Source organism: Pseudorca crassidens, chromosome 16 (genome assembly GCF_039906515.1).
Source record: "Pseudorca crassidens isolate mPseCra1 chromosome 16, mPseCra1.hap1, whole genome shotgun sequence".
Lineage (NCBI taxonomy): Eukaryota > Metazoa > Chordata > Mammalia > Artiodactyla > Delphinidae > Pseudorca > Pseudorca crassidens.
In genome coordinates, this window is record NC_090311.1 from 17,370,426 (window position 1) to 17,390,368 (window position 19,943).

General features: G+C 48.8%; 1 protein-coding gene across 9 annotated transcripts in view; it reads right to left on the bottom strand.

Moving 5' to 3' along the window:
* Window positions 1-641: 641 nt before the first annotated feature.
* Window positions 642-19,943, bottom strand: part of VTI1A (vesicle transport through interaction with t-SNAREs 1A) — a 365,411-nt gene continuing 346,109 nt past the window's right edge. For 7 of the 9 annotated variants that reach the window (XM_067709403.1, XM_067709411.1, XM_067709406.1 and 4 more), the window contains one exon: window positions 642-4,078. Coding sequence is in view for 3 of the 9 variants with exons in the window: in XM_067709405.1 (XP_067565506.1) it covers window positions 3,985-4,078 (94 nt within the window). In the remaining 6 variants the exon portion in view is untranslated. Of the gene's footprint in view, window positions 4,079-11,618; window positions 11,656-19,943 lie in introns of all 9 variants that reach the window. The other 2 variants (XM_067709410.1, XM_067709404.1) reach the window with 2 other exon arrangements.

Here is a 19,943-nt window from a genome sequence, read left to right on the forward strand (position 1 = left end):
GGCGGTTCCTCGGAAACCAGCCCCAGCCATAACCAACCAGCAGTCCTTGGCTCTGGACACACATCTCTCCCAGGAAAGCCATCTCCACTCCCAAGCACTGGGTGCCCCACCGGGTAGCCGTTCAAACCAGAGAGATGAGGAAATCATGGCTGGTAGTTAATTCTCAACTACGTAGACAAACGGCTATAAATATTTATGATAGGAAATTTCATTATTTAAAAATGCTGCTCTAAATTTCCAGCTATCTCCATGAGAGTGCCTGCCGAACAGGTTGCAAATTAAGAACAATTATTTTTGTCTTCCGCATTTGAATAGAACTTACACCTAAAGTCATTTAAAGGGGTTAACATCCGCCTTAATTAAATATTAAAGTGTGCCTGTACCTGCTGCTATTGTTGCCCCTTCGAATAAGATATAACCTATTTTTGACAAGTTTTCATCTTTCTCTGTGGAAGACGCTACATGAAACCAAATCAGCGGCAAAGAGGAGAGTAATGAATAATCTATTTCATATTCCAACAGTACCCAGAGCTCGGAGTGGGAAAATATTCAGTCGGATGATGGCAAGAGGCTGCTTGGGTACCACATGACACAGCTAAGGTTTAAATAATAATAATAATAAAAAAGCGATAAACAAATCATTAGCCCTTAACAGTTTAATGCAATTTGTTAATGAACGTAATGGTGGGGACTAATAATGAAAGAAAATAAAAACGTCTAAACAGGCGCCAAGTTGCTGGCGATGCGCAATTATTTCCTTGTCAAGTTTTTATGATTTAATGAGCCCCTCTGGGACTGACGGCTGTCAGTCAGTCGTGACTTTTTGACACCATTACAACTTCAAATACAGCAGCAGGCAGGCTGTTTTCCTCGGATTTGAAATACTGAAATGATCTGACAGTTTTAAAGAAAAGATGTGCAAAAGAAAGAGGAAAAAAAAAAAAGGAGAGAGGAAGAGAAAGACGGTTGCTTTCCTTTCTTTCCTTTTTTTTTCCTTCCCCCTCCTTTCTTCTGTGGAGTAGATAATCTCTGGATGCTGTTTGGTAATGAAAATCCAATCACTGAGGTCATTATCTGATGAGGTTTTTGGAACAGGCAGGCTTTTTTCCCCCTCTTTATTTCTTTACTTAATGATAACCCTCAATGGGCTTGCCCCGCATGGGACGGCCAGAGCTGCACAATTTTGTTCACCATTAATTTCAGCCTTTGAAGCTCAGGGCTCAGAAGCAGTAGCAAAGCAAACCCCCCACCAAGCTCGTTCCAAAATAAGACAATCCAGCCTGCCTTAAACAGAATAGCAAACGGCCTCCCAGCCCGGGCCGGCAGCTGACGTCAGGCCCGCTGCATTTGCAGGCATTCGTCGGCATTCGTCTTCAACGTGGAACATTTAAAACTCTTTACAACTTAAGAGACTTTAATTAAATTGCTTTTGATTCTGGAGCGGGGCAGCATCCGCCTTATTTACGCTGCCAGGGAAACTGTTTAGTCTGCATGAATTTTATATGGCCAGGGCTTCCTCCTTCCTCTTCCTCCACCGTCTCCTCTTCCACACCCCACCCTTCTGTTGAACATAATTTTTAACAAAGCCTCCTGACTTTAGAGATATTCGTCAATTTCACATTAAGTTCCTAGAACCTTTCACAAGTTCTATGAATGGCTTCCAACGCGTGGGCTTTCCTCCTTCCCCAGGGGAGCAGGGCGAACAATTTTCCTCCCTTGGGCCACCTCTGAGTCTGTCCTGCAGCGTTCGAGAGGGCCAGGGGCCTTCGGACCAGCTTCCTACAAAGTGGTCACTATCCCGGGCTAGGGGGTCGCTCTTGAGGTGAATTTGATGGGGCTGTTAGGCCAAGGGCTATCTGTTCATCTTCTTCCCACTCTCAGGGTTGAATTGGGGCAAAATCTCAGGCAAGGGCTGATAATGACATAGAACCCTAAAGAAGAAGCCACTGAAGGGCGAGCGATACAGTCCCTCCTCATTTCCTCGTTCAACATGAACGCCAGGTGTTAATGAAATATTTAGGAGCCAGCAAGTTTAGATGATCAGATCAACCTGGCTTGCCAGGTGGCCTTAGGAAGAGGCCGGCGTGAGGTGTAGCTGGGTGACGGATTATACACTTTAGCTAAGACCAACTGTTTCGAAGGAAGCCACCAGAGGTTGGTAGAATACTTCCCCATCATTAGAGTTTCAAAACGAGAAGGAGATTACTTGTTTCCCTGCTTTTTCATTGTTTCTTCGATGTGTTTAGCAGGTACAGAATTCCGTTATCAGAATAAAAGATTCTTGCTGAGATAGATCCCTTACGCTGATAGGAAAATTAGTACAGCCTTCCCACTCCTTTGCCGGTCTACCTCGCTCTGCCCAAATCCCACACCATCCCTGCGAAGCAAATGCTGCAGCTTTCTTTACACGATACTAAATGATTTACCTGAACACGTGCAGGCCCTAGCCTGTTTCGATGAGTACAGTTTCTCGGGTGGATTTTGCCATTCTGCATTTCCTCTCTAAACCATAATGGTTCTCTTCTGAGTTAGGGAAAAAAAAAAAAATCAAGTGCTGCATCCGGTGATCTCCGCCCATGGGCACAGGTGGTTAGCATTTTTTATGAAGGGAACAGGTTTGCTTTTCAAGGATTCAAAGCTTCCAATTATACTCAAAAGATAGAAAGGACCCTGTAAGTGCCTATGAAGTCTTAAGAAAAACACATTTTGCTTTATGACTAGCGGGAGAATGACCTCAGCTTGGGCACCTTGAAGCCTGATCATAAATGAACTCATTTTAAACGCAATTCCCGGTTACCTCGGACAGAAAGAAACCAAAGGAAATCACAAAGCATGGCAGAGGTTTGAATACATCGTGAATTCAGGAAGGCTGTGCTCACGTTTGTTAGTGAAAGACCCAAGCCATCCTTTTGTAACGCGCTGCAATCCCTCATTCTTTTAAAGGAGGTTAGTGAACGTTTTCCATCAAGTTTATTTCCAGTGGATCAGCCTATAGGACTCTACCATATTGATAATCACATTTGAAATTTCTCACTGAAGGAGTCAGATTCTTGCTCTTCCTGAAATATTCATGCTCTCTTTACATACTGGAATGGATGTGGAGAGAACCCTGTCAGACCTTTTACATGTATGAGGGCTGCTTTTGGCAGTGCAAACATTAAGACGGAAAGGATACAGAGATGCTTACACAGGTCAGGGGAGAGGAGGTCACCATTAAATACCAGGCCGGGGCTCTCTCTGCCAGCAGATTCTGGGGAGTATGGGATGTTTGGAAGGCAAGGAAATCTTTCTTGTAGCCAGTAATCAAAGTTGTGAAAAGTGGATATTGGGTAGTCTTAGCAAAAAATATTCTTGGGTAAAAAAAAATATATATATGCATAGAAAAACAGGGAAAGTGCTAAGTCAATTTCCTGCACAACTGCTATTAAATACCCACCTTTACAGTGAAAGCTCTCAGGCAGGTGGACTATATTCATTATGCCTGGGGAGGTACAGGGCTGGTTTGCTGGGCCGGTCACTGGCTCTGGCCGCTGCTTGCCTCTGCATTTTTCATGCTCAGACATCACAGAAGGGCTGATCGGTGACAAGAAGTGTGTGACAAACAGCACAGTCCATCAGAAGCCCCCACGACTGCCTCATCATGCCCTCTCCCAAACCAGGACCCCTGACATGTCCACAGGGCAAGCAAGAATGTCACCGAGGCTATTTTGGTCAGTAGATGAAATTACCAAAAGGCAAATAAACATTCGCCTTCCCCTATGAAAAACAAATCTGGGTGAAGACAAACCTAGAAAAGGAAGCCAACCCACATGCAAACAGGAATAGAAAATATTTTTACACTATTTGCACTTCAGCTGAACAGCGGTGAGAGAGAGGGAGGGTCATTCAGGCCCTGTCAGCGCGAGAGAATGATTCATGTGACCATTTTGTCTTAATTACTCAGAACGAGCCATGGTCGCTGTTTATCAAGGAAGAGCAGATACATCAGTGTCTTCTGACAGAAAGAGTGATCGCTGTCAGGATGGTGATAACCAGGACGATGGCCAGAATGACGATCAGGACGCGGTTCTGGATGATTCTAGGAGAGAGCAAAGGAGGAAAAGCGATTCACACAGATAAACCGAGGACAAAGACCATGTAAGACCAGGTCGGCTAATCAAACGGGGGCTTCGCGGATGGGGGTGGGGAGCCCAGTGTGGGGTGTGCGTGTGCGTGCGTGTGCCTGTGTGCGTGCGTGTGTGTGACCACGCAGCTCTGGGGTTCCACAAACAATCCACCAGCAAACGAACGACGCCACAGCGATTGTCACGAGGCACCCGGAGAAATGCTTCCTGAGAAGCTGCAGCGAATCAAATGGCTTTCTGGTTCCGAGTACCATGTAGTAATCTTTCAGTGATCAAGGGCCCCATGCGAGCTTCTCTTTTTAATTTAACATGTGAGACAAGCCTCATTTTTTTTGCAGTGTTTCCCGTGAAAGTGAAAGACTCCAAGGAAACATATGTCAGTAAGGTACTTACCTGTACAGAAATACCCAGGGAAAAGTAAAAGAGAGACTTAGGAAGAAAAGGACAAGATTAAGAAGCAAGTGTCAAGCTTGCAGCTCAGGCTATGAAACCATCATCTGTCACTGGGGCTCACGCTCCGTTACGCCGAGAGGAAACGTTACATGTGCTCCGTGGCAAAAAAAAAAAAAAAAGATGGAAATGAGGAATAATACAAAGTACTCGGGTGCCTCGTGTGCTCTGGCTGGTGGGCCCTCACCTCTAGGGATTCCAGTCCCCTCAGCTCTGGCTCTGCCAAAGGCAGATGGGGACCTGGGGACTCAGAAGGAGAGCCAGGGTGCAGACGCAAGCTCCAGGACGCCTGCAGAGGGCTTCTGATGAAGTTGTTTCATACTTTGTTACCTCATTCTGAGAAAAGAGGTCGAATATCAGAATGCCTCGTTGAGGTTGTCTAAGGGAAAAAGCTGGGTCAAACAGCCCTGCCCACGCTCGCTCCCACAGAACCGACCATGCAGAAATAGAGGCAGAGTGTTGGGCACTCTGGCCCGCTGCTCATCCAGTTGTCAAGACCCCACAGCAAACCCCATCTGCCCGTCCTCCAAATACCAAGGAGAAAAAAAGGTCTGCTGCCTTGTCTAGACACAGAACGTGGGAAGGGGACTCCCATGGGAAGAACTAGGTGGGACCAGCCAGGCCCCCGGTTTAACAGAGACCCCACCCTCCTAACTTCACATCTTCGAGAAGAAATCTCTACAGGGCCTTCGCAGTCTTTTCTAGCTTCTGGGTGAGTTTCTTTCTCGGAAGAATGACACCATCCTTGTGGTTTCAGTTGCATTCTTCCTTGCGCAACCCCTTCTTCCCCAAACCTAAATGGATGGATGCAGACGGTCCCATCAGACAAGCCCACTCCCTCGTGGCCCCCTGGAAGGACCAGCTCCCTCTCCTCCTGACAGGTTACAAAATGATCACATTTGCTGACACGTCTTCCGCAAAACTGCTTTAGCGCCTGTGTCCACTTTCCTCCAAGGAGATGAATGATCTGCTCGGTCCTCATTTATCACGTAATGCTCAGCTAAGATCTATCTCGTTTATTTCTTCCCTTCCCCACTAGAAAGGCTGCGCCCTGACATTAATTCTTCTGCGATGACAGCTAATTCAGACTCAACAGGCCATATTTACTCAGGAACCAGGAAGATTCTCGGTCCCCAAAAATAAATAAATAAAAACGGGACTTCGTGGCTTGTTAAAGTGAGGCTAATTACGGACACTTGATCGGTGTAACTTGGTGGCTTGATTTAAAACCCAAACTGATTTTTTCCCCTTTTCCCTGGAAGGGGTAGAAGTCTTCAGAACAGTCCCTACACATCCCATTTGCCCAAGTCACTGTCAAATCTCTATGTACCACAGTCACCCGCATCACACTTGCAAAGGAAATCAGCAAAATGGAAGATTAAAAGCATGAAAACTCTTTAAAATTCTGCCTTAAGTCATCCACGGTAGTGTGTCTCCCGGATGACAACCATTTTATTTGTGGGTTGAGGGCCCCAAGGCATCCATGATGCTAATTTATTAAGGATTAACTGTGGGTGTTACCTGTTTAATCTGAGGCATGGTTAGAAAAATGAATACACAGGAATCCCTAAATCCTCAGCTCTTCCCCAGTCTTCCTAATTGGGCTTCCCTCATCTCAAAGCAAAGAGTGGGTTTCACCCATGATTTTTCCTAATAGCTCGTCTTTAACTCACTCAGTGCACACACACCTGATCCCAAGAAGGGCACCACTGGGTCACAGACGTTCAGAAAGACCTTGGTGTGTCCACAGAGCCTGGAGTCTTCACTTCACCAGCCCAGAACTCGGCACGGTTACTGGCACGTAGGCCCCCAGGAGAACTGTCCAAAGGATGATAATGAAAGAACGCAGCCCCTGTAATTGTAATCATTCCATTCAAGGGAGAATGGAGAAGAAACCTGTGCAAATTTAATTTGCAGGAAAATCGCAGGGAGTCTGCATAGAAAAGGCTGAAGTTAAAAGCTGACATAAACTCCCCAAAGATGGAACACTGTATCATGGTGTCTTCTCAGAGCACTACTGGGTCAAACGGGGAGAAGGAAAGGTCCGCATGGAACTGTGTGCTGGCGGTGGAAGAGGTCAGCAGGAGAGAGTATTTGCTTTCAAACAAAGATATGTGGGACAAAGGCTGTAGAGGGGCAAAAAAAAAGGGTTGGAGCTGACAGAATTGGAAGTAAGCTTGACTCTGGCCAGGCCACCAACCCAGTTTTGGGCCTCAAAGGTGTTGGGCAGATACAATACCTCTAAGGGCCAGAAAAGTGAGCTGTTGGGGCCTTTGAGTGAATAAGACCAAGCCAGCCTGGACAGGGAAACAAAGGCTGGCATTGGTGGGCCCCATCTGTGAGGAGGCCTGGCCTACCGTCACAGCCAGGGGCCGCTGGTAGGTATTGCTGTAGGCAAAGCAGAAAGGAATGCAGAGTCCGGAAAGAATCAGGTCCACAAGCTGGGAAGCGGGGTTCCCAGCTCGTGAAGCAGAGAAGGAACTTTAGAGGAAGCCCAGAGTAACTTCCTTCTAACTTTGGACAAGATTGTGGGGGGCGCTTTATATCCTATTAGGTCTGCCACAAGCGGTCTTAATCTCCCTTTTGAAAATGCAAAGTGTGTTTACTCAGTAAATAATTTAAGAAAGAATATACACTTGAAAGAAGACATCCATTGAAACAGCGAGGCTAAATTGCCTCCAGGCAAAAACATGTGCATTTGCATGCTGCATTCTATTAAGTGAGCAGGCTGTGGCTTAAAAGAATGCAGGGCCAAATTAAAAGGAATGTGGGCCTGAAACATCAAGGATTCTCCAAGTTTACTTTATGAATCACAGTGCTGTTGATACAAGATGAATTAACCATTTACTTTGAGGCTGAACTCACCAAGTATTGTTGAAAATACCGATCCCCGTGTGGAACCCAGGGAGCAGCTAATCTTTCCATTGCCAGTCTCCTCCCTCTCCAGAAACAAGTTCCTGCGTGTGGCAGCCGGAATCACAGAAGACTGGTTACAGGGAAGTAAGCAGACAGGCACCTGGCACAGCTCTCTGCTCGCGCTGCAGGAACCCAGGAATTCCACTGTAGTGGGCGTTTCCACATCCACCAGCTCGCACATCCTGATTTCTGGGCACACTCACCTGTCCCTTGAGGTTAGATGTGGCCACGTGACCTGTTTTAGTCCATGGAATGTGAGCAGAAGAGCTAGGCGTCCCTTCCAGGTGGAGGCATTTAACTTCCAGGGTTTGACTCTCCCTTTGGGTCTTCCCTTGCTGTTCTGATCTAGGCTATAGGTTCCGGGAGTGCAGCTACAGGATGGTGGAGGATCCTTCCGCCTGGATCCCTGAGTCACCCCATGCAAGACTATTGCCCTGGAGGCTCGGTGGGACTCACAGTGGGCTTGTATTAAGGTAATGAGATTTGGGGGTTGTTTCTACTGCAGGAGAACATCAGCTATCCTGGGTGATGCACCTCTGACCCCCTTCTCCAACAAGATGGGGTGTCTGGCCAAGCCAAGTGGTTTAAAGCATCCAAAACGCCAAGGCATAACGGCGGGTGAAATGACTTCTTTCCTTGAAGATTAGGTTTTTTGCCTCTTGGTTTTCAAAAGCTGGGATCCTCATCTCTCCATACTTGGTTGTAAGACTCCTCACTGAAGACTCAAGAGCTTCTTCCAGCTGTAACCAATGCCAGTGTGTGTTCGTGAATGTTTCAGCAAGCTCAGGTGGGGCATTCTGCTTCCCACGAAGAGCAGATATGTGTTGGCCGCATTCATTTCTCCCTTCCAAACATCTGGCGCTACCCCTAGCCCCAGGGGTAGAGCTGTGACCTAGGCTAAGAGGTCAGTGTGTTACATACCCCTGACTACAGTGACTGGACCAGGCATGTGAATGAAGCAGGCATGTGAATGAAGCCAGTTTAATAGAGTGAATGTCAGAAGCTTTGCTTGGAATGCAAGGTCAGGTCACCTGGACTATGTGGTGTGCAGGTGTTAGGCCTGGATCTGCTGCAGCCATTTTGTTTCCATGAGGGAAGCCAGCTGAAGAAAGAAGCTGACCCATGGAGGATAGCAGAGTTGAAGAAAAAGCAGAGAAATGGAACCCCAGTCCTGAAGACATGGACCTCTCTATCAAACATCCTTCTTTTGGACTTTCCATTATATGAGAAAATAAATGAATGCTATTTCTGAAGTCAGTTTGAGCTAGGTCTTCTGTTATTTGAGACCAAAAAGCATTTTTAGGTTGATTCACTTTAATTTCAAAACCAAGTCCTTGATCAATGGCATATTTTCCCCACCTCTTCCGGGAGAATTTCCTGACCATGCCCCTTGCTCACTCATGTATTTCCCTGTGTGTGTGTGCCCCTCTCTTACCGCTACATTTGCCACACAGTTTTATGATTTTCTGTTTCTGTGCAGGTTTCCCCAATAAAAAGTGGCCCCTCTACGGCCTGAATCTCCTTTGTCTTTTGTATTCCCAGCGCTTAAAATAGAGCTTGGCATAGACATTCTCAAAAAAAAAAAAAAAAAGCTTGCTGAATGAATGAATGAAGGTTCATGTAGTCATCTTCCTGGTTTCTAAGAGCTGCTTGCAGACAAGCACAGCTTTAGGAGTTAGCTCTTAGCCACTCTCCCATGAAGCATGCCAGCAGTGTCCACATCCCTTTGCAAGCCTGCATTCGTTTGTTGGAGAGTGCACGCCACGCCACAGGTTTGACGCCCCGTCCTGCACACGCTTTCCTGCCTGACCGCGAATAATGGTGCCTCACCTTTGGGGTCTGACAGAACAGTACCAGTTGTCAGGACATTTAGCCAGGAGAGTGGGGGGCGGAGCGGGGGGCGGGGGAGACGCTGTGCACAGGAGCCTGTATCGTGTCTCTTTGGGAACTTTCCAAAAACAAGGACCGAGGGAAAGGCTCTCCAAGTTCTACGTCCAATTCAAGGGTAATATTCACCAGAAAGAAATGAAAACAGGAGTAGGGGAAATGGGTCATTGTAATCAGCCTCTAACACTAACTTTTAATTTGAAGCATTCTTTTCAAAGCTGGGTACATGGTTGCCTCTGAGCTAGAGCTGTGTGTTTGTTGTGTCCACTGATAAAGCCCATCCAGGGTCTTCTACGTCCTGTGCCTTCAGGAGGGATCCTCAGTTTCACCCCAGGATTCAGGTGGGGCGGCCCCCAGTCTCTGATTCCACAGGTGGACACATGACACAGGCAGGCCCGGCTAATTACAGCTCTTTGGACCCTGCACAACCACTTGTTCAGGAATTGGCAAGCCACTCAGGCCAGATGGAGTCGCCCGGGGATTTTTCCTAAAAAAATCAAGAAAAAGGTCCTCTCTTTACTGGAATTGGCTGTGGGGACAATGGAAGCCTAGAGCAGCAGGGATGGGGGTATGGGGGAGTGGGGGGTATTCTTATCACCACGCAGGAGGGGAACCTGCCCAAAGGATGGCACACAGAGGAGCAGAGAGCCCAGAGATGAAGAAAAAGACGGGTTCCTAAAGGCATTATTTGAACCCCTGCGGTGTGCCTCAGGAACTTCCCAGTTATAGGAGCCAAACAATTCCCTTTCGATTCAAGCAAGTTTGGCTGGGGCTTCTCTCACTTTCAGCCATACCGACTGTACTGAGTTGAACAGCTATCCCCTCACCCTGCCCCAAATTCACGTCCACCTCAGAATGTGACCTCGTCTGGAAACAGGGTCTTTGCAGATGTAATTTGTTAAGGATCTTGAGATAAAATCATCCTGGATGTAGGGTGGGCCCGAGATCCAATGACTGTTGTTCCTTATGAGAAGGGACGGCACAGATACAGGGAAGAAGGCCCTATGAAGCCATGTGCAGAGACTGGAGAGATGCTGCCACCAGCCAGGGAAAGCGTGGGGTCACCTGAAGCTGTAAGAGGCAAGGAAGGATTCTTCCCTAGACCTTCAGCATGGCCCTGCTGACTCCGCGATTTCAGACATCAAACCTCTAGAACAGTGACAGAATATATTTCTGTTGTTTTAAGCCCTCAGTTTTTTTTTTTTTTTTTTTTTTGCGGTACGCGGGCCTCTCACTGCTGTGGCCTCTCCCACTGCGGAGCACAGGCTCCGGATGCGCAGGCTCAGCGGCCATGGCCCACGGGCCCAGCCGCTCCGCGGCATGTGGGATCCTCCCGGACCGGGGCACGAACCCAGGTCCCCTGCATCGGCAGGCGGACCCCCAACCACTGCGCCACCAGGGAAGCCCTAAGCCCTCAGTTTGTGGTGCTTTGTAACGGCAGCCCTAGGATGTGAGTACATGAAGTTCTCAGATCCAGACCAGGATATGGACCCAGCCTTCTTGTCTCGGCCTTTACAACAACCCTTCTCCATGTCTCCACGCCCTTGTCTTCCTGTGAAGTCAGGACAGTCCCAGCCTGGTTCCCTGGAAGCTTTGCGTACAGCTGTGGGGCTCACAGGCTTCAGGAGCTGCTGGTTCTTTCATCACAGATGAGATTTCTATTCACGAACAGAGTAGACAGTGGCCCAAAGCCATGTGAAATGAGGGACCCGAGGGGGCACATCCCACGAGACTCCTGCCTCTGGGATAAGACATTTAAAACAAGAAGGGGGCTTCCCAGGTGGCGCAGTGGTTAAGAATCTGCCTCCCAGTGCAGGGGACACGGGTTTGATCCCTGGTCCAAGAAGAACCCATGTGCCGCGGAGCAACTAAGCCCATGTGCCACAACTACTGAGCCTGTGCTCTAGAGCCCGCGAGCCACAACCACTGAGCCTGCGTGCCACAACTACTGAAGCCCATGCGCTTAGAGCCCGTGCTCTGCAACAAAGAGAAGCCACCACAATGAGAAGGCCATGCACTGCAACCAAGAGCAGCCCCCGCTCACCGCAACTAGAGGAAGCCCGCAGGCAGCAATGAAGACCCAACGCAGCCAAAAATAATAAATAAATAAATAAATATATATATATATATATATATATATATATATATATATATATATATATATATACCAAGAAGAAAGCCAGATGTTGTCTCTGGGTCAACTAACTAAGCCTCGCCCCACCATTCATAGTCCATACTTACCAACCTGCATTTAGGAGTGGTCAGTTATCCACAAGTCCTGAGGGAACGGGACACAGGAGGGATAAGTTTTGACAGGCGGAGAAATGAGCACGCCCTCCAGCAAGGAAATGAGGGGACAGGAGCCAGTATCTGAGCCCTGGGACACCGAGGCTAGGTCCTGAGTGAGGACAAGAAGTACTCTGTTTCCGAATTTCTACTTAACTTAAAGGGATTTAACCTTTTCTGTGAAAGGCCAGGTAATAAACGTATTAGTTTGCTAGAGCTGCAGTAACAAAGTACCACAGACCGTGTGGCTTGAACAACAGAAATGTATTGTCTCGTAGTCCTGGAGGCTGAACGTCCAAGATCAAGGTGTTGGCAGGTTGGTTCCTCCTGAGCTCTGGGAGGGAGAATCTGCTCCTCGCCTCTGCACCAGCTCCTGGTGGTCTGCTGGCAACATCTGAAGCTCCTTAGCTTGGAGAAGCACCACCGCGATCTCTGCTTTCATCTTCACATGGCATTTTTCCTGTGTGTGTATGTGCGTCCAAATTTCCTCTTTCTGTAAGGACGCCAGTCATATTGGATTAGGGGACCACCCTGCTCCAGGATGTCTCACCTTAACTAATTGTATCTGCAAAGACCGTTTTTCCAGACAAGGTCACATTCTGAGGTCCTAGGGGTTAGCACTTCAACCTATGGATTTGGGGAAGGGGAGTGGGGGAGGGGAGAACACACAATACAACCCATAACTGTAAGTATTTTAGGCTTCGTGGGCCATACGGCCTCTGCTGCAACTACAGGATTCTGCCCGTGTAGTGCAAAAGCAGCCCTAGACAATACGTGGACAAGTGACCACAGCTGTGTTCTAACAAAACTTTCTTTACAAACACTGAGATTTGAATTTCATGTAATTTCCCCACATCAAAAAATATCCTTCTTTTGATTTTTCTCCAACCATTTCAAAATGTCAAAACCATTTTTATCCCACGGGCCATACCAAAACGGGCAAGGGGCTAGATTTGGTGTGCTATCTGTGGTTTGCCCACTCCTGGTCTCAAAGCTAAAAGCTATTGAAGGCAAGCCCTCCTCCGCTGGAGAATGTGCTGGTCCTTGGACCATGCGCAGATGGGAATGGCAGGTCTGGCCAAGTCCCTCTGAAGAGAACAGAAAACCCAGAGTCCCTGCCCCGAGGGAGCTGACGGTGTCACAGTGAGAAATCAATTACGGAAGCCTGACAACAAAGGCTGTAATTAGAGTAATGCCAGTGCCCGGGACAACTTGTTGTGTGTCCACAATCCTGGATCTGCCTGGGGACAATTTGTTGTGTGTCCACAATCCTGGGTCTGCCTGGGGTGACCTGGAGCAAGTCACTCCGACACACTTGGGCTTCAGTTTCTTCCCAGCAAAATCAGCCAGCTCACCAACCACCCCAGGGAGAAGAGGATTAGCTCATTAGAGATTATAAAGCACTTGCAAAAGGTAAAGCCTTTACATGCATGAGGTCGGCAAATAACCCTGTGAAAGGAGATGCGGTTTCAGGAAAGGCGACAGGCAGGGGGAAGGTGGTCAGAGTCTGGAGGAGCTGCCTGGGAAACCTCCAGTGGCTGCGGGGGAGGTGGAGGCACGTGTCCAGGAAGCTGCTGCCCAACCCCCCACCAAGCCCAAGCCCACCAGGCTTCTCAATCCCACAGTCTGGTATCTATCTGGGCCTCACGGTGACACTGTCCCCAGCAGGGCGAGCCTTCCCTCCAAAGTGGCCGCATAAACATCAAAGGCAAAGGGAGGGCATCCCATTGGCTGGCTTGAGGACACCTTCCCAGCCTGGGAAGGCGGCCAACAAGTACCTGTCAGAGCCCATTGATAAGCCCGCCAGGGTCTGATGAGCGGTGTGTAGTTACACTGCACTCTACATTGCCAAACGGGCACCTCGAATTTCAGGCTGGGCAGTGCAGCCTCTGCTATTCTGAACTACAGACTCAGTGATGGCAGGGGCCTGGAGAGCTTTGCTGGCTACTGGGCTTTCAGATACGATCAAGGCAGCTCGTTTCAATCAAAGGGTTTGGAAAGAACTTGAAGAAAATCAAATAAGGATGCTCTAGATATGCAAGGTACACTTACTCCCTCCCAGGTTTGCAGACAGCCAGAGCTGGAAAAGGTCTCCATACTCTGGTCTGGAGTGTTCGTTTTAGAGTCGAGGACCCTGAGGGCTTGAGAGGTGGAGGGACGTGCCCAGGGTCAACCCTGTGGGGCACAGCCAGGTCTCCAGAGCCCCAGGCCCGCTCCTGTTTCACTGTGACCCTCATCCTCACGCGAGCGGCCAGGGCCACTGTGGCGACTGCACATCATGGCAACTCCAAACATGTCTTCTGCTACCAGAGAATGTTCAACAAAATCCAGGAACACAGCTCAGAGCCTATCAGTCTCCACCTCTTACTGAGCTTAACCCGGTCCTACTTCTACATACAATGAAGAGGGGCGTGGAAGGATGGACAACAGTGGTTCCCCAACTCCAGGCCGAAGCTCAATGCAAGAAAAGCGACATAGACACCTCCTTTATTTGAAAAGCAGATTACTCAGTTTCAAGGACTGCCCTTTCCTCTGAGATTGGGTCCTTTCTACTGTTTTAGTGCTCAAATGTCCTCGATTTTATGGAGTGACGGTGATAGTAAACGGCAAGTTTTTCCCCAATGTCCTTATTTGGACATTGGAAATGTACTCTTTCCTTGGAAACTATTCTTACTTGGCAAAATCAAAAGTGGACAATCCTCCTTCAGTTCTCTGTTTAAAAAGTCCCAAGTCCAAGAAATGTGAAAGTTCGTGAACCCCGGAGCTGGAAAATCCCACCCAGCTCTATCCTCTGGAGATTCCTCCTCAGGCCTTGACAGCGTGGTTGCCAGGGTGATGCCAACAGCAACATCAATGACAGTGACTGTGAGGACAGCTGCAGCTACACCCCACCCACAGCTCATATGAGCCGGGTGTGGACTCCTGGCCAGGTGTTATTCTGGCATTTTCTACACTTTGTTGAACCCTCACCACAATCTCATGAGGTAGAGACTATATCACGCCCATTTGGACAAAGGAGTTCCCTGAAGCCCTAGCCCACCTCTCCAGTCTTAGCTTCCACCCCTGCTGGACACACACGAAGTGGTTATTTAGGCAACTGGTGTGTCTCATGTTCTCTGTCAGACTCGCCTTGGTCGTCTGGAGGCGAGTCTTCGATGTCTTCATCTTCACACTCTTCTGCATGGACACAGTAATTGTGCACGCAAGTTAACTTTTGTTGATAGCACAGAACACTAATTAACCAAAGTCTACTCTTTACTTAGTGCCCAGCATAAATGCACAGTAAATTACTAATACTCATTTCTTTCCTTTTTTTAAAAAAATTTATTTTATCTGTGGCTGCATCAGCTTTTTATTTATTTATTTATTTATTTATTTATTTATTTTTGGCTGTGTTGGGTCTTCGTTTCTGTGCGAGGGCTTTCTCCAGTTGCGGCGAGCAGGGACCACTCTTCATCGCGGTGCACGGGCCTCTCACTATCGCGGCCTCTCTTGTGGAGCACAGGCTCCAGACATGCAGGCTCAGTAGCTGTGGCTCACGGGCCCAGTTGCTCCGTGGCATGTGGGATCCTCCCAGACCAGGGCTCGAACCTATGTCCCCTGCGTTGGCAGGCAGACTCTCAACCACTGCGCCACCAGGGAAGCCCCTAATACTCATTTCTATTCAGGAGCAGAGCTCATCAGCTTTCTTCAGTCGCTAGCACACTGGCCGTGTCCTTTCAGCCCCTCTCTTTTAGGTAAATGCATGATCACCCGATCCCTCACCAGATTCAGGGACAGAACTAAAAGCAATCGTCCTCTGGGGGTTGCTCACCAGTGACTGTCCCTTGCCCAGTGACCTCGTACCACACGATTTTTTATGACGTCAACATCACCTGTCATACAGATGAAGGAACGTGCTGTACAAAGATTCCAAGTCTGCTGAAGATTTAATTTAGTGCATCTGGTAGAGAAGAGTGCTAGACAGAAAAGAGTATCAGGTGGGACAATTAGCTAGACTCACGGTGTGATCTTGGGAAAGGACTACAGATCTCTTTGTGGGATGTCATTTAATCTTCACGACGATTCTGATTTATTAGGTAGGACCCAGATTTGGTGGCTTAGAGCCACCCAGGGCGAAGGCGAGCCCCACTCCGCATGTGGCCCCGGTAAAGTTCTCGGTGCGAGACGGACCTTCCTCGGCGTCAGGCCTGGATGACCTCCCATTCCCGGTTTTAGGTGTTTCTCACTCTCTCCCTGTGCATCTCCTGCTGGGTGCCCTGAGGGAGGTTCCCCACTTCCGCTGGGTCCTGCCCTGTATTGTAAAGCAACCTCACTGCCCTCCTGAACGAGCCACCCCCAGCCCCTCCCTCGCCAAGAGCCCACACCCTCTTTATCCTCCAGAGAAGCCATGAGCAGAAGCTGACCAGCCGCCTTCAGTTTTGGAGCCAACTGCCCGGATTTGAATCTGCCTCACACCAGTTGGGCAAGTTACTTGGACAAGTTACTTCATTACTTCTCCAAGATGATGTCCTTTTCGCCCTTTTAGCATGAAAATATTCTTTATTTTGTAGAGTGATGACGATAGTAGATGCCACTGTTTTCTCCCAGTGTCCCGAACTTGGACATTGGAAATGTACACTCTCTTTGGAAACTACTCTCTCTTACTTGGCAAAATAAAAAGTGGACAACGTTCCATCAGTCTTCTGTTTAAAAAGAAAGATGAAAATACCAATACAAGGAACCTGAAAGTTCCAAAGAACCAATGCTTCGGTTTCCTCCTCAGGAAAATGGGGCCAATAATAGCAGCACCTTGGTCAATAAATTACATTAATAAATAAATGAGTTAATTCAACATGAAGTGCTTAGACCAGTGCCTGGCAATAGTAACCGCTCAATAAAGAACTGTAATAGTTATTATTTCATAACTCTACTCCTATTGTCGCTCACTGATCTCCCCACAATGAGTCCTGAGACTCCCCCTTATTTGGCTGCCCCCCTCCCCTCCAGTAGGCATCCCCCTGCTCAGGTGCCTTGGCCTGGAAAGCCTGCAGATTCCTCTGCAGATTCCCGTGGGGCACATCCTAGCGCTGCCCCTGATTAGCTTGCTTTGTGGGGTCCAGGCTCAGCCACTCTCCTGGAAGCCCCGCCTTCAGCAGCTACCTCAGTTACCCAGGAAGGCGGAGGCGGCCCCCCCCAGCTCTGTTAGTTTCCCTGGGGACACCCCTTGACAGCCAAGATGCCTCTTCTGGATTAGGGCTGGCTGAGGTCACACTGGTGGAGACAAGGCTGCCTTGGCTTTTGTGATGGGCTTTAACATCATTTCCTGCAAGATCTGACACTAGATACTAATCTCCTAATAGTCATGGATTTACACCTTTTTGCTTTCCTGATGTCAGGGGAATAAACTATTTTGGCAAAGGTTTATCAGCCACCTGCATCTCTGTCAACTCTTGAGGGATGTGGTCACGTTTTCTAGATCATAACATCAGAACTTCTATCACTCGTCCAGATCTGATTCTGTGGCTGAATGGGATGTGTCTTAACTCATATCCCCACTGTGCCAGTCCTGGGGCTGCCTGTCCTCAGCCCCTTTTCTTGTCCCTTCGTTGCTTTGCTCTATTTCATAAAGAGGCTCCTCTTCCACTACCCCAACCCCTGATGACTGGCCGCCCACTGCATTCAGCCAATGGGAGGCGCTGGCAGGACAGTGGGGATGGGAGGGAGAGAGAAGTCAGGGCATTCCTCCCTTTCTTCCTCTGCCTTCCCAGCAGCTCCATCTCCCCTGTGGTTCCTCACAGGCCCTCCCTGCTTCCAGCTCCCATCAGGTGGCCCTCGCCTGGGCTCTGGGCACACCGCTCCAGTCCAGGTGGAGGGGCTTTTTGGTGACTCGAATCCCTGGGCTGCCCTGCAGGAGGCACCCAGCAGCGTGTGCCCTGTCTGCTCAAACTTGTATCTCCCTCACAATCTTCCCCTTGAAACTGATTTTACATACCCCCAAGCAGCATTAATCATTTCTGAGCAGGTGACCCCAGGTTAAGGTGGCCTCCTCGGAAGGCTTATTTGAGATAAGCATGAGGGCTGACTCATAGTTCTTTGGGCGGGAGGAGGGTGGGGCAGGGTGGCCATCAGATAGCAGGATCTCCAGGTTTGCTCAGGTGAAGCCCTGTCACCTGCCAGCCCGGGAACGTGCGCAATTCTTTTCTCTAACTAAGGAAGGAAGTCCGGTGGGGGGGAAGGGGAGTCTCCAGTCTGAGGGCTGCAGGTGTCGGGAGAGGGGACTGGAGAACTGGGGTTGCGTGCCCTCATTCTAAACTGGGGTGCCGCTCCTACTTGCCCTTGGTACGCAGAGTCAGCTCAGTGCGGCCAGATCTTCTTTTTTTGCCAAGAGAAGCCAGAAACTGTGTTCTTTCTGTGAAATCTCTCAAGTTTTAAATATTGGCAACTAAGAAAAAGTTTTCCAAAACACTGGGTAGCCAAACAAAAAACATCTGTCTGGGGGTCAGAGTGGCTCTGGTCTTCAGTCTGTGACCTCTGACCACTTATTCAGGGATGAATTAAAAGGAAGGGGGTGGGTGAGGGAGAGCCTCCCTGCCCTGCATTGCTGGAGATCCCCTCGGAGGCAGGAAAAGCCCAGCTGTCCTGACCCTGTGGAAGTCTGAAGTTCAACCTCTGCGTGAGCTTCAATAACCAGGGTCTACACTGAGTGCATCCAACTTAGCCCATAACTGATTCCTAACCGCAGGGTCAAGGGCTAGAGAGAGGTCAACAGAAGCCACAAACCAGCTTGTGTGTGCCTTTTGGACCTCTCACAAGGGGATGAAAAGCACAGGCAGAGGTCAGGGCTGGACTGCATATCTGCAGCCCCCTTGACCCTCACAGCCTGCAGAATGTGCTGGAGAGCCTGGCTGGTACTTCTCAAGGAGGAGGGTGTACATTTTATGTGAAACGTCTTATAAGTCAGTGGGCCTGAGATGGGAAACCAAGTGGTGTCTTTCGGAGGGTGAGTGGCAAAGAGGTTTGCAGGATGGCCTCCACGCCCAATCTGTTGCGTGATCTTGTGAAAAACAAGGAAATGGGCCTCAGTTTCCCCCTCTCTAAAGTGGTAGTAAATATATGTGACCCAAGCATCCCTGAGGATGTTTGCTGACATCCACATCTGTGGACTTGATAAAAAGAAAGAAAACAAACTGCCAAGGAATACTGCGGCCTTTGAACTCAGCTCCTTTACTGCAGCGAATAGAAAAACCAACAAGTCAGGAGGGCTCTTTCCAGAGACTGAGCCGAAAAGCAGCCTGAATCTTAGAAAGAAGAGGCCCTTCTTTCCTCTGTCATTCTTTGGAGGTACTGGCCTCAAGCTCCCTGGCCTTCATTTTCACAAGCAGATGGTGAAACCCAGACCCCTACGTGGGCGCCCTATTTACCAGCTTAAGGGGGTGTCATTGGAGGTTTCTAATGGAGTGGGTAGAGCCTCAAACTCCCCTGCCGAACACTCGTCAGAAGTCCAGCCTAGGGAAACAGGGTTGATCGAGGGGCCTAACGAATGGGGTCCCCCTCTCCTCGAGACACAGGAGTCTCCTCTGGAGGAGCGGAGCCCGCGAGAGTCTGCACCACTGGCTTTGCTCAGGCTCGCGCATGCGCGCTTGGCTGTGCTCGGCACCACGCCACCTGCTTGGACAGAGGGACAGCAGGAGACAGCCCTGTGGAACTCGTGTTTCCTGTAGGGATGCTCTTGAACATGTTTACTACCCTGCACGGCGTGTGTCCCTGTGATGAGGTCCCATGGGAAGGTGCTGGGGTCGGGGGAAGGAGGAAGGAGCTGTGTTTTCAGCTCATCTAACTGAAACCGTCTTCCTCTTCAAGTCGCCTGCCAGATGCCTAGAGATAAATTTGTGGCCCACTTCTCACAAACTTATGGGCTATTCCACAGTTTGTGTGTTAACCTCCCCCCGGACTTCATTTACTATATAGAAAATCTATTGTATACATTTTGGTAAATTGCTGTAAATCCTTTTGGGACCAAGACAGGTTTATACACAGGCACTAAAAAACTAAGAAAACAAACAAAAAAATTCACATTTTTGTGGGTTGGCTACTTTAATGATTCTGGCTTTATCTTCCCTCCTATCCCCCAAACAATTCTGTACTATGTGATACTTGGAAGGCGAGTTTGCACGTTTACCGAAACAATAAGATAATTCCATTTTTTCTTGAATCTCCTTTTGTGGCCAGCATGGGGCAGTTTCCAGAGTGAACCCAAACTTGGGACTCCTGAGTTCCTCCGTAGCCAAGTGCAGTGGA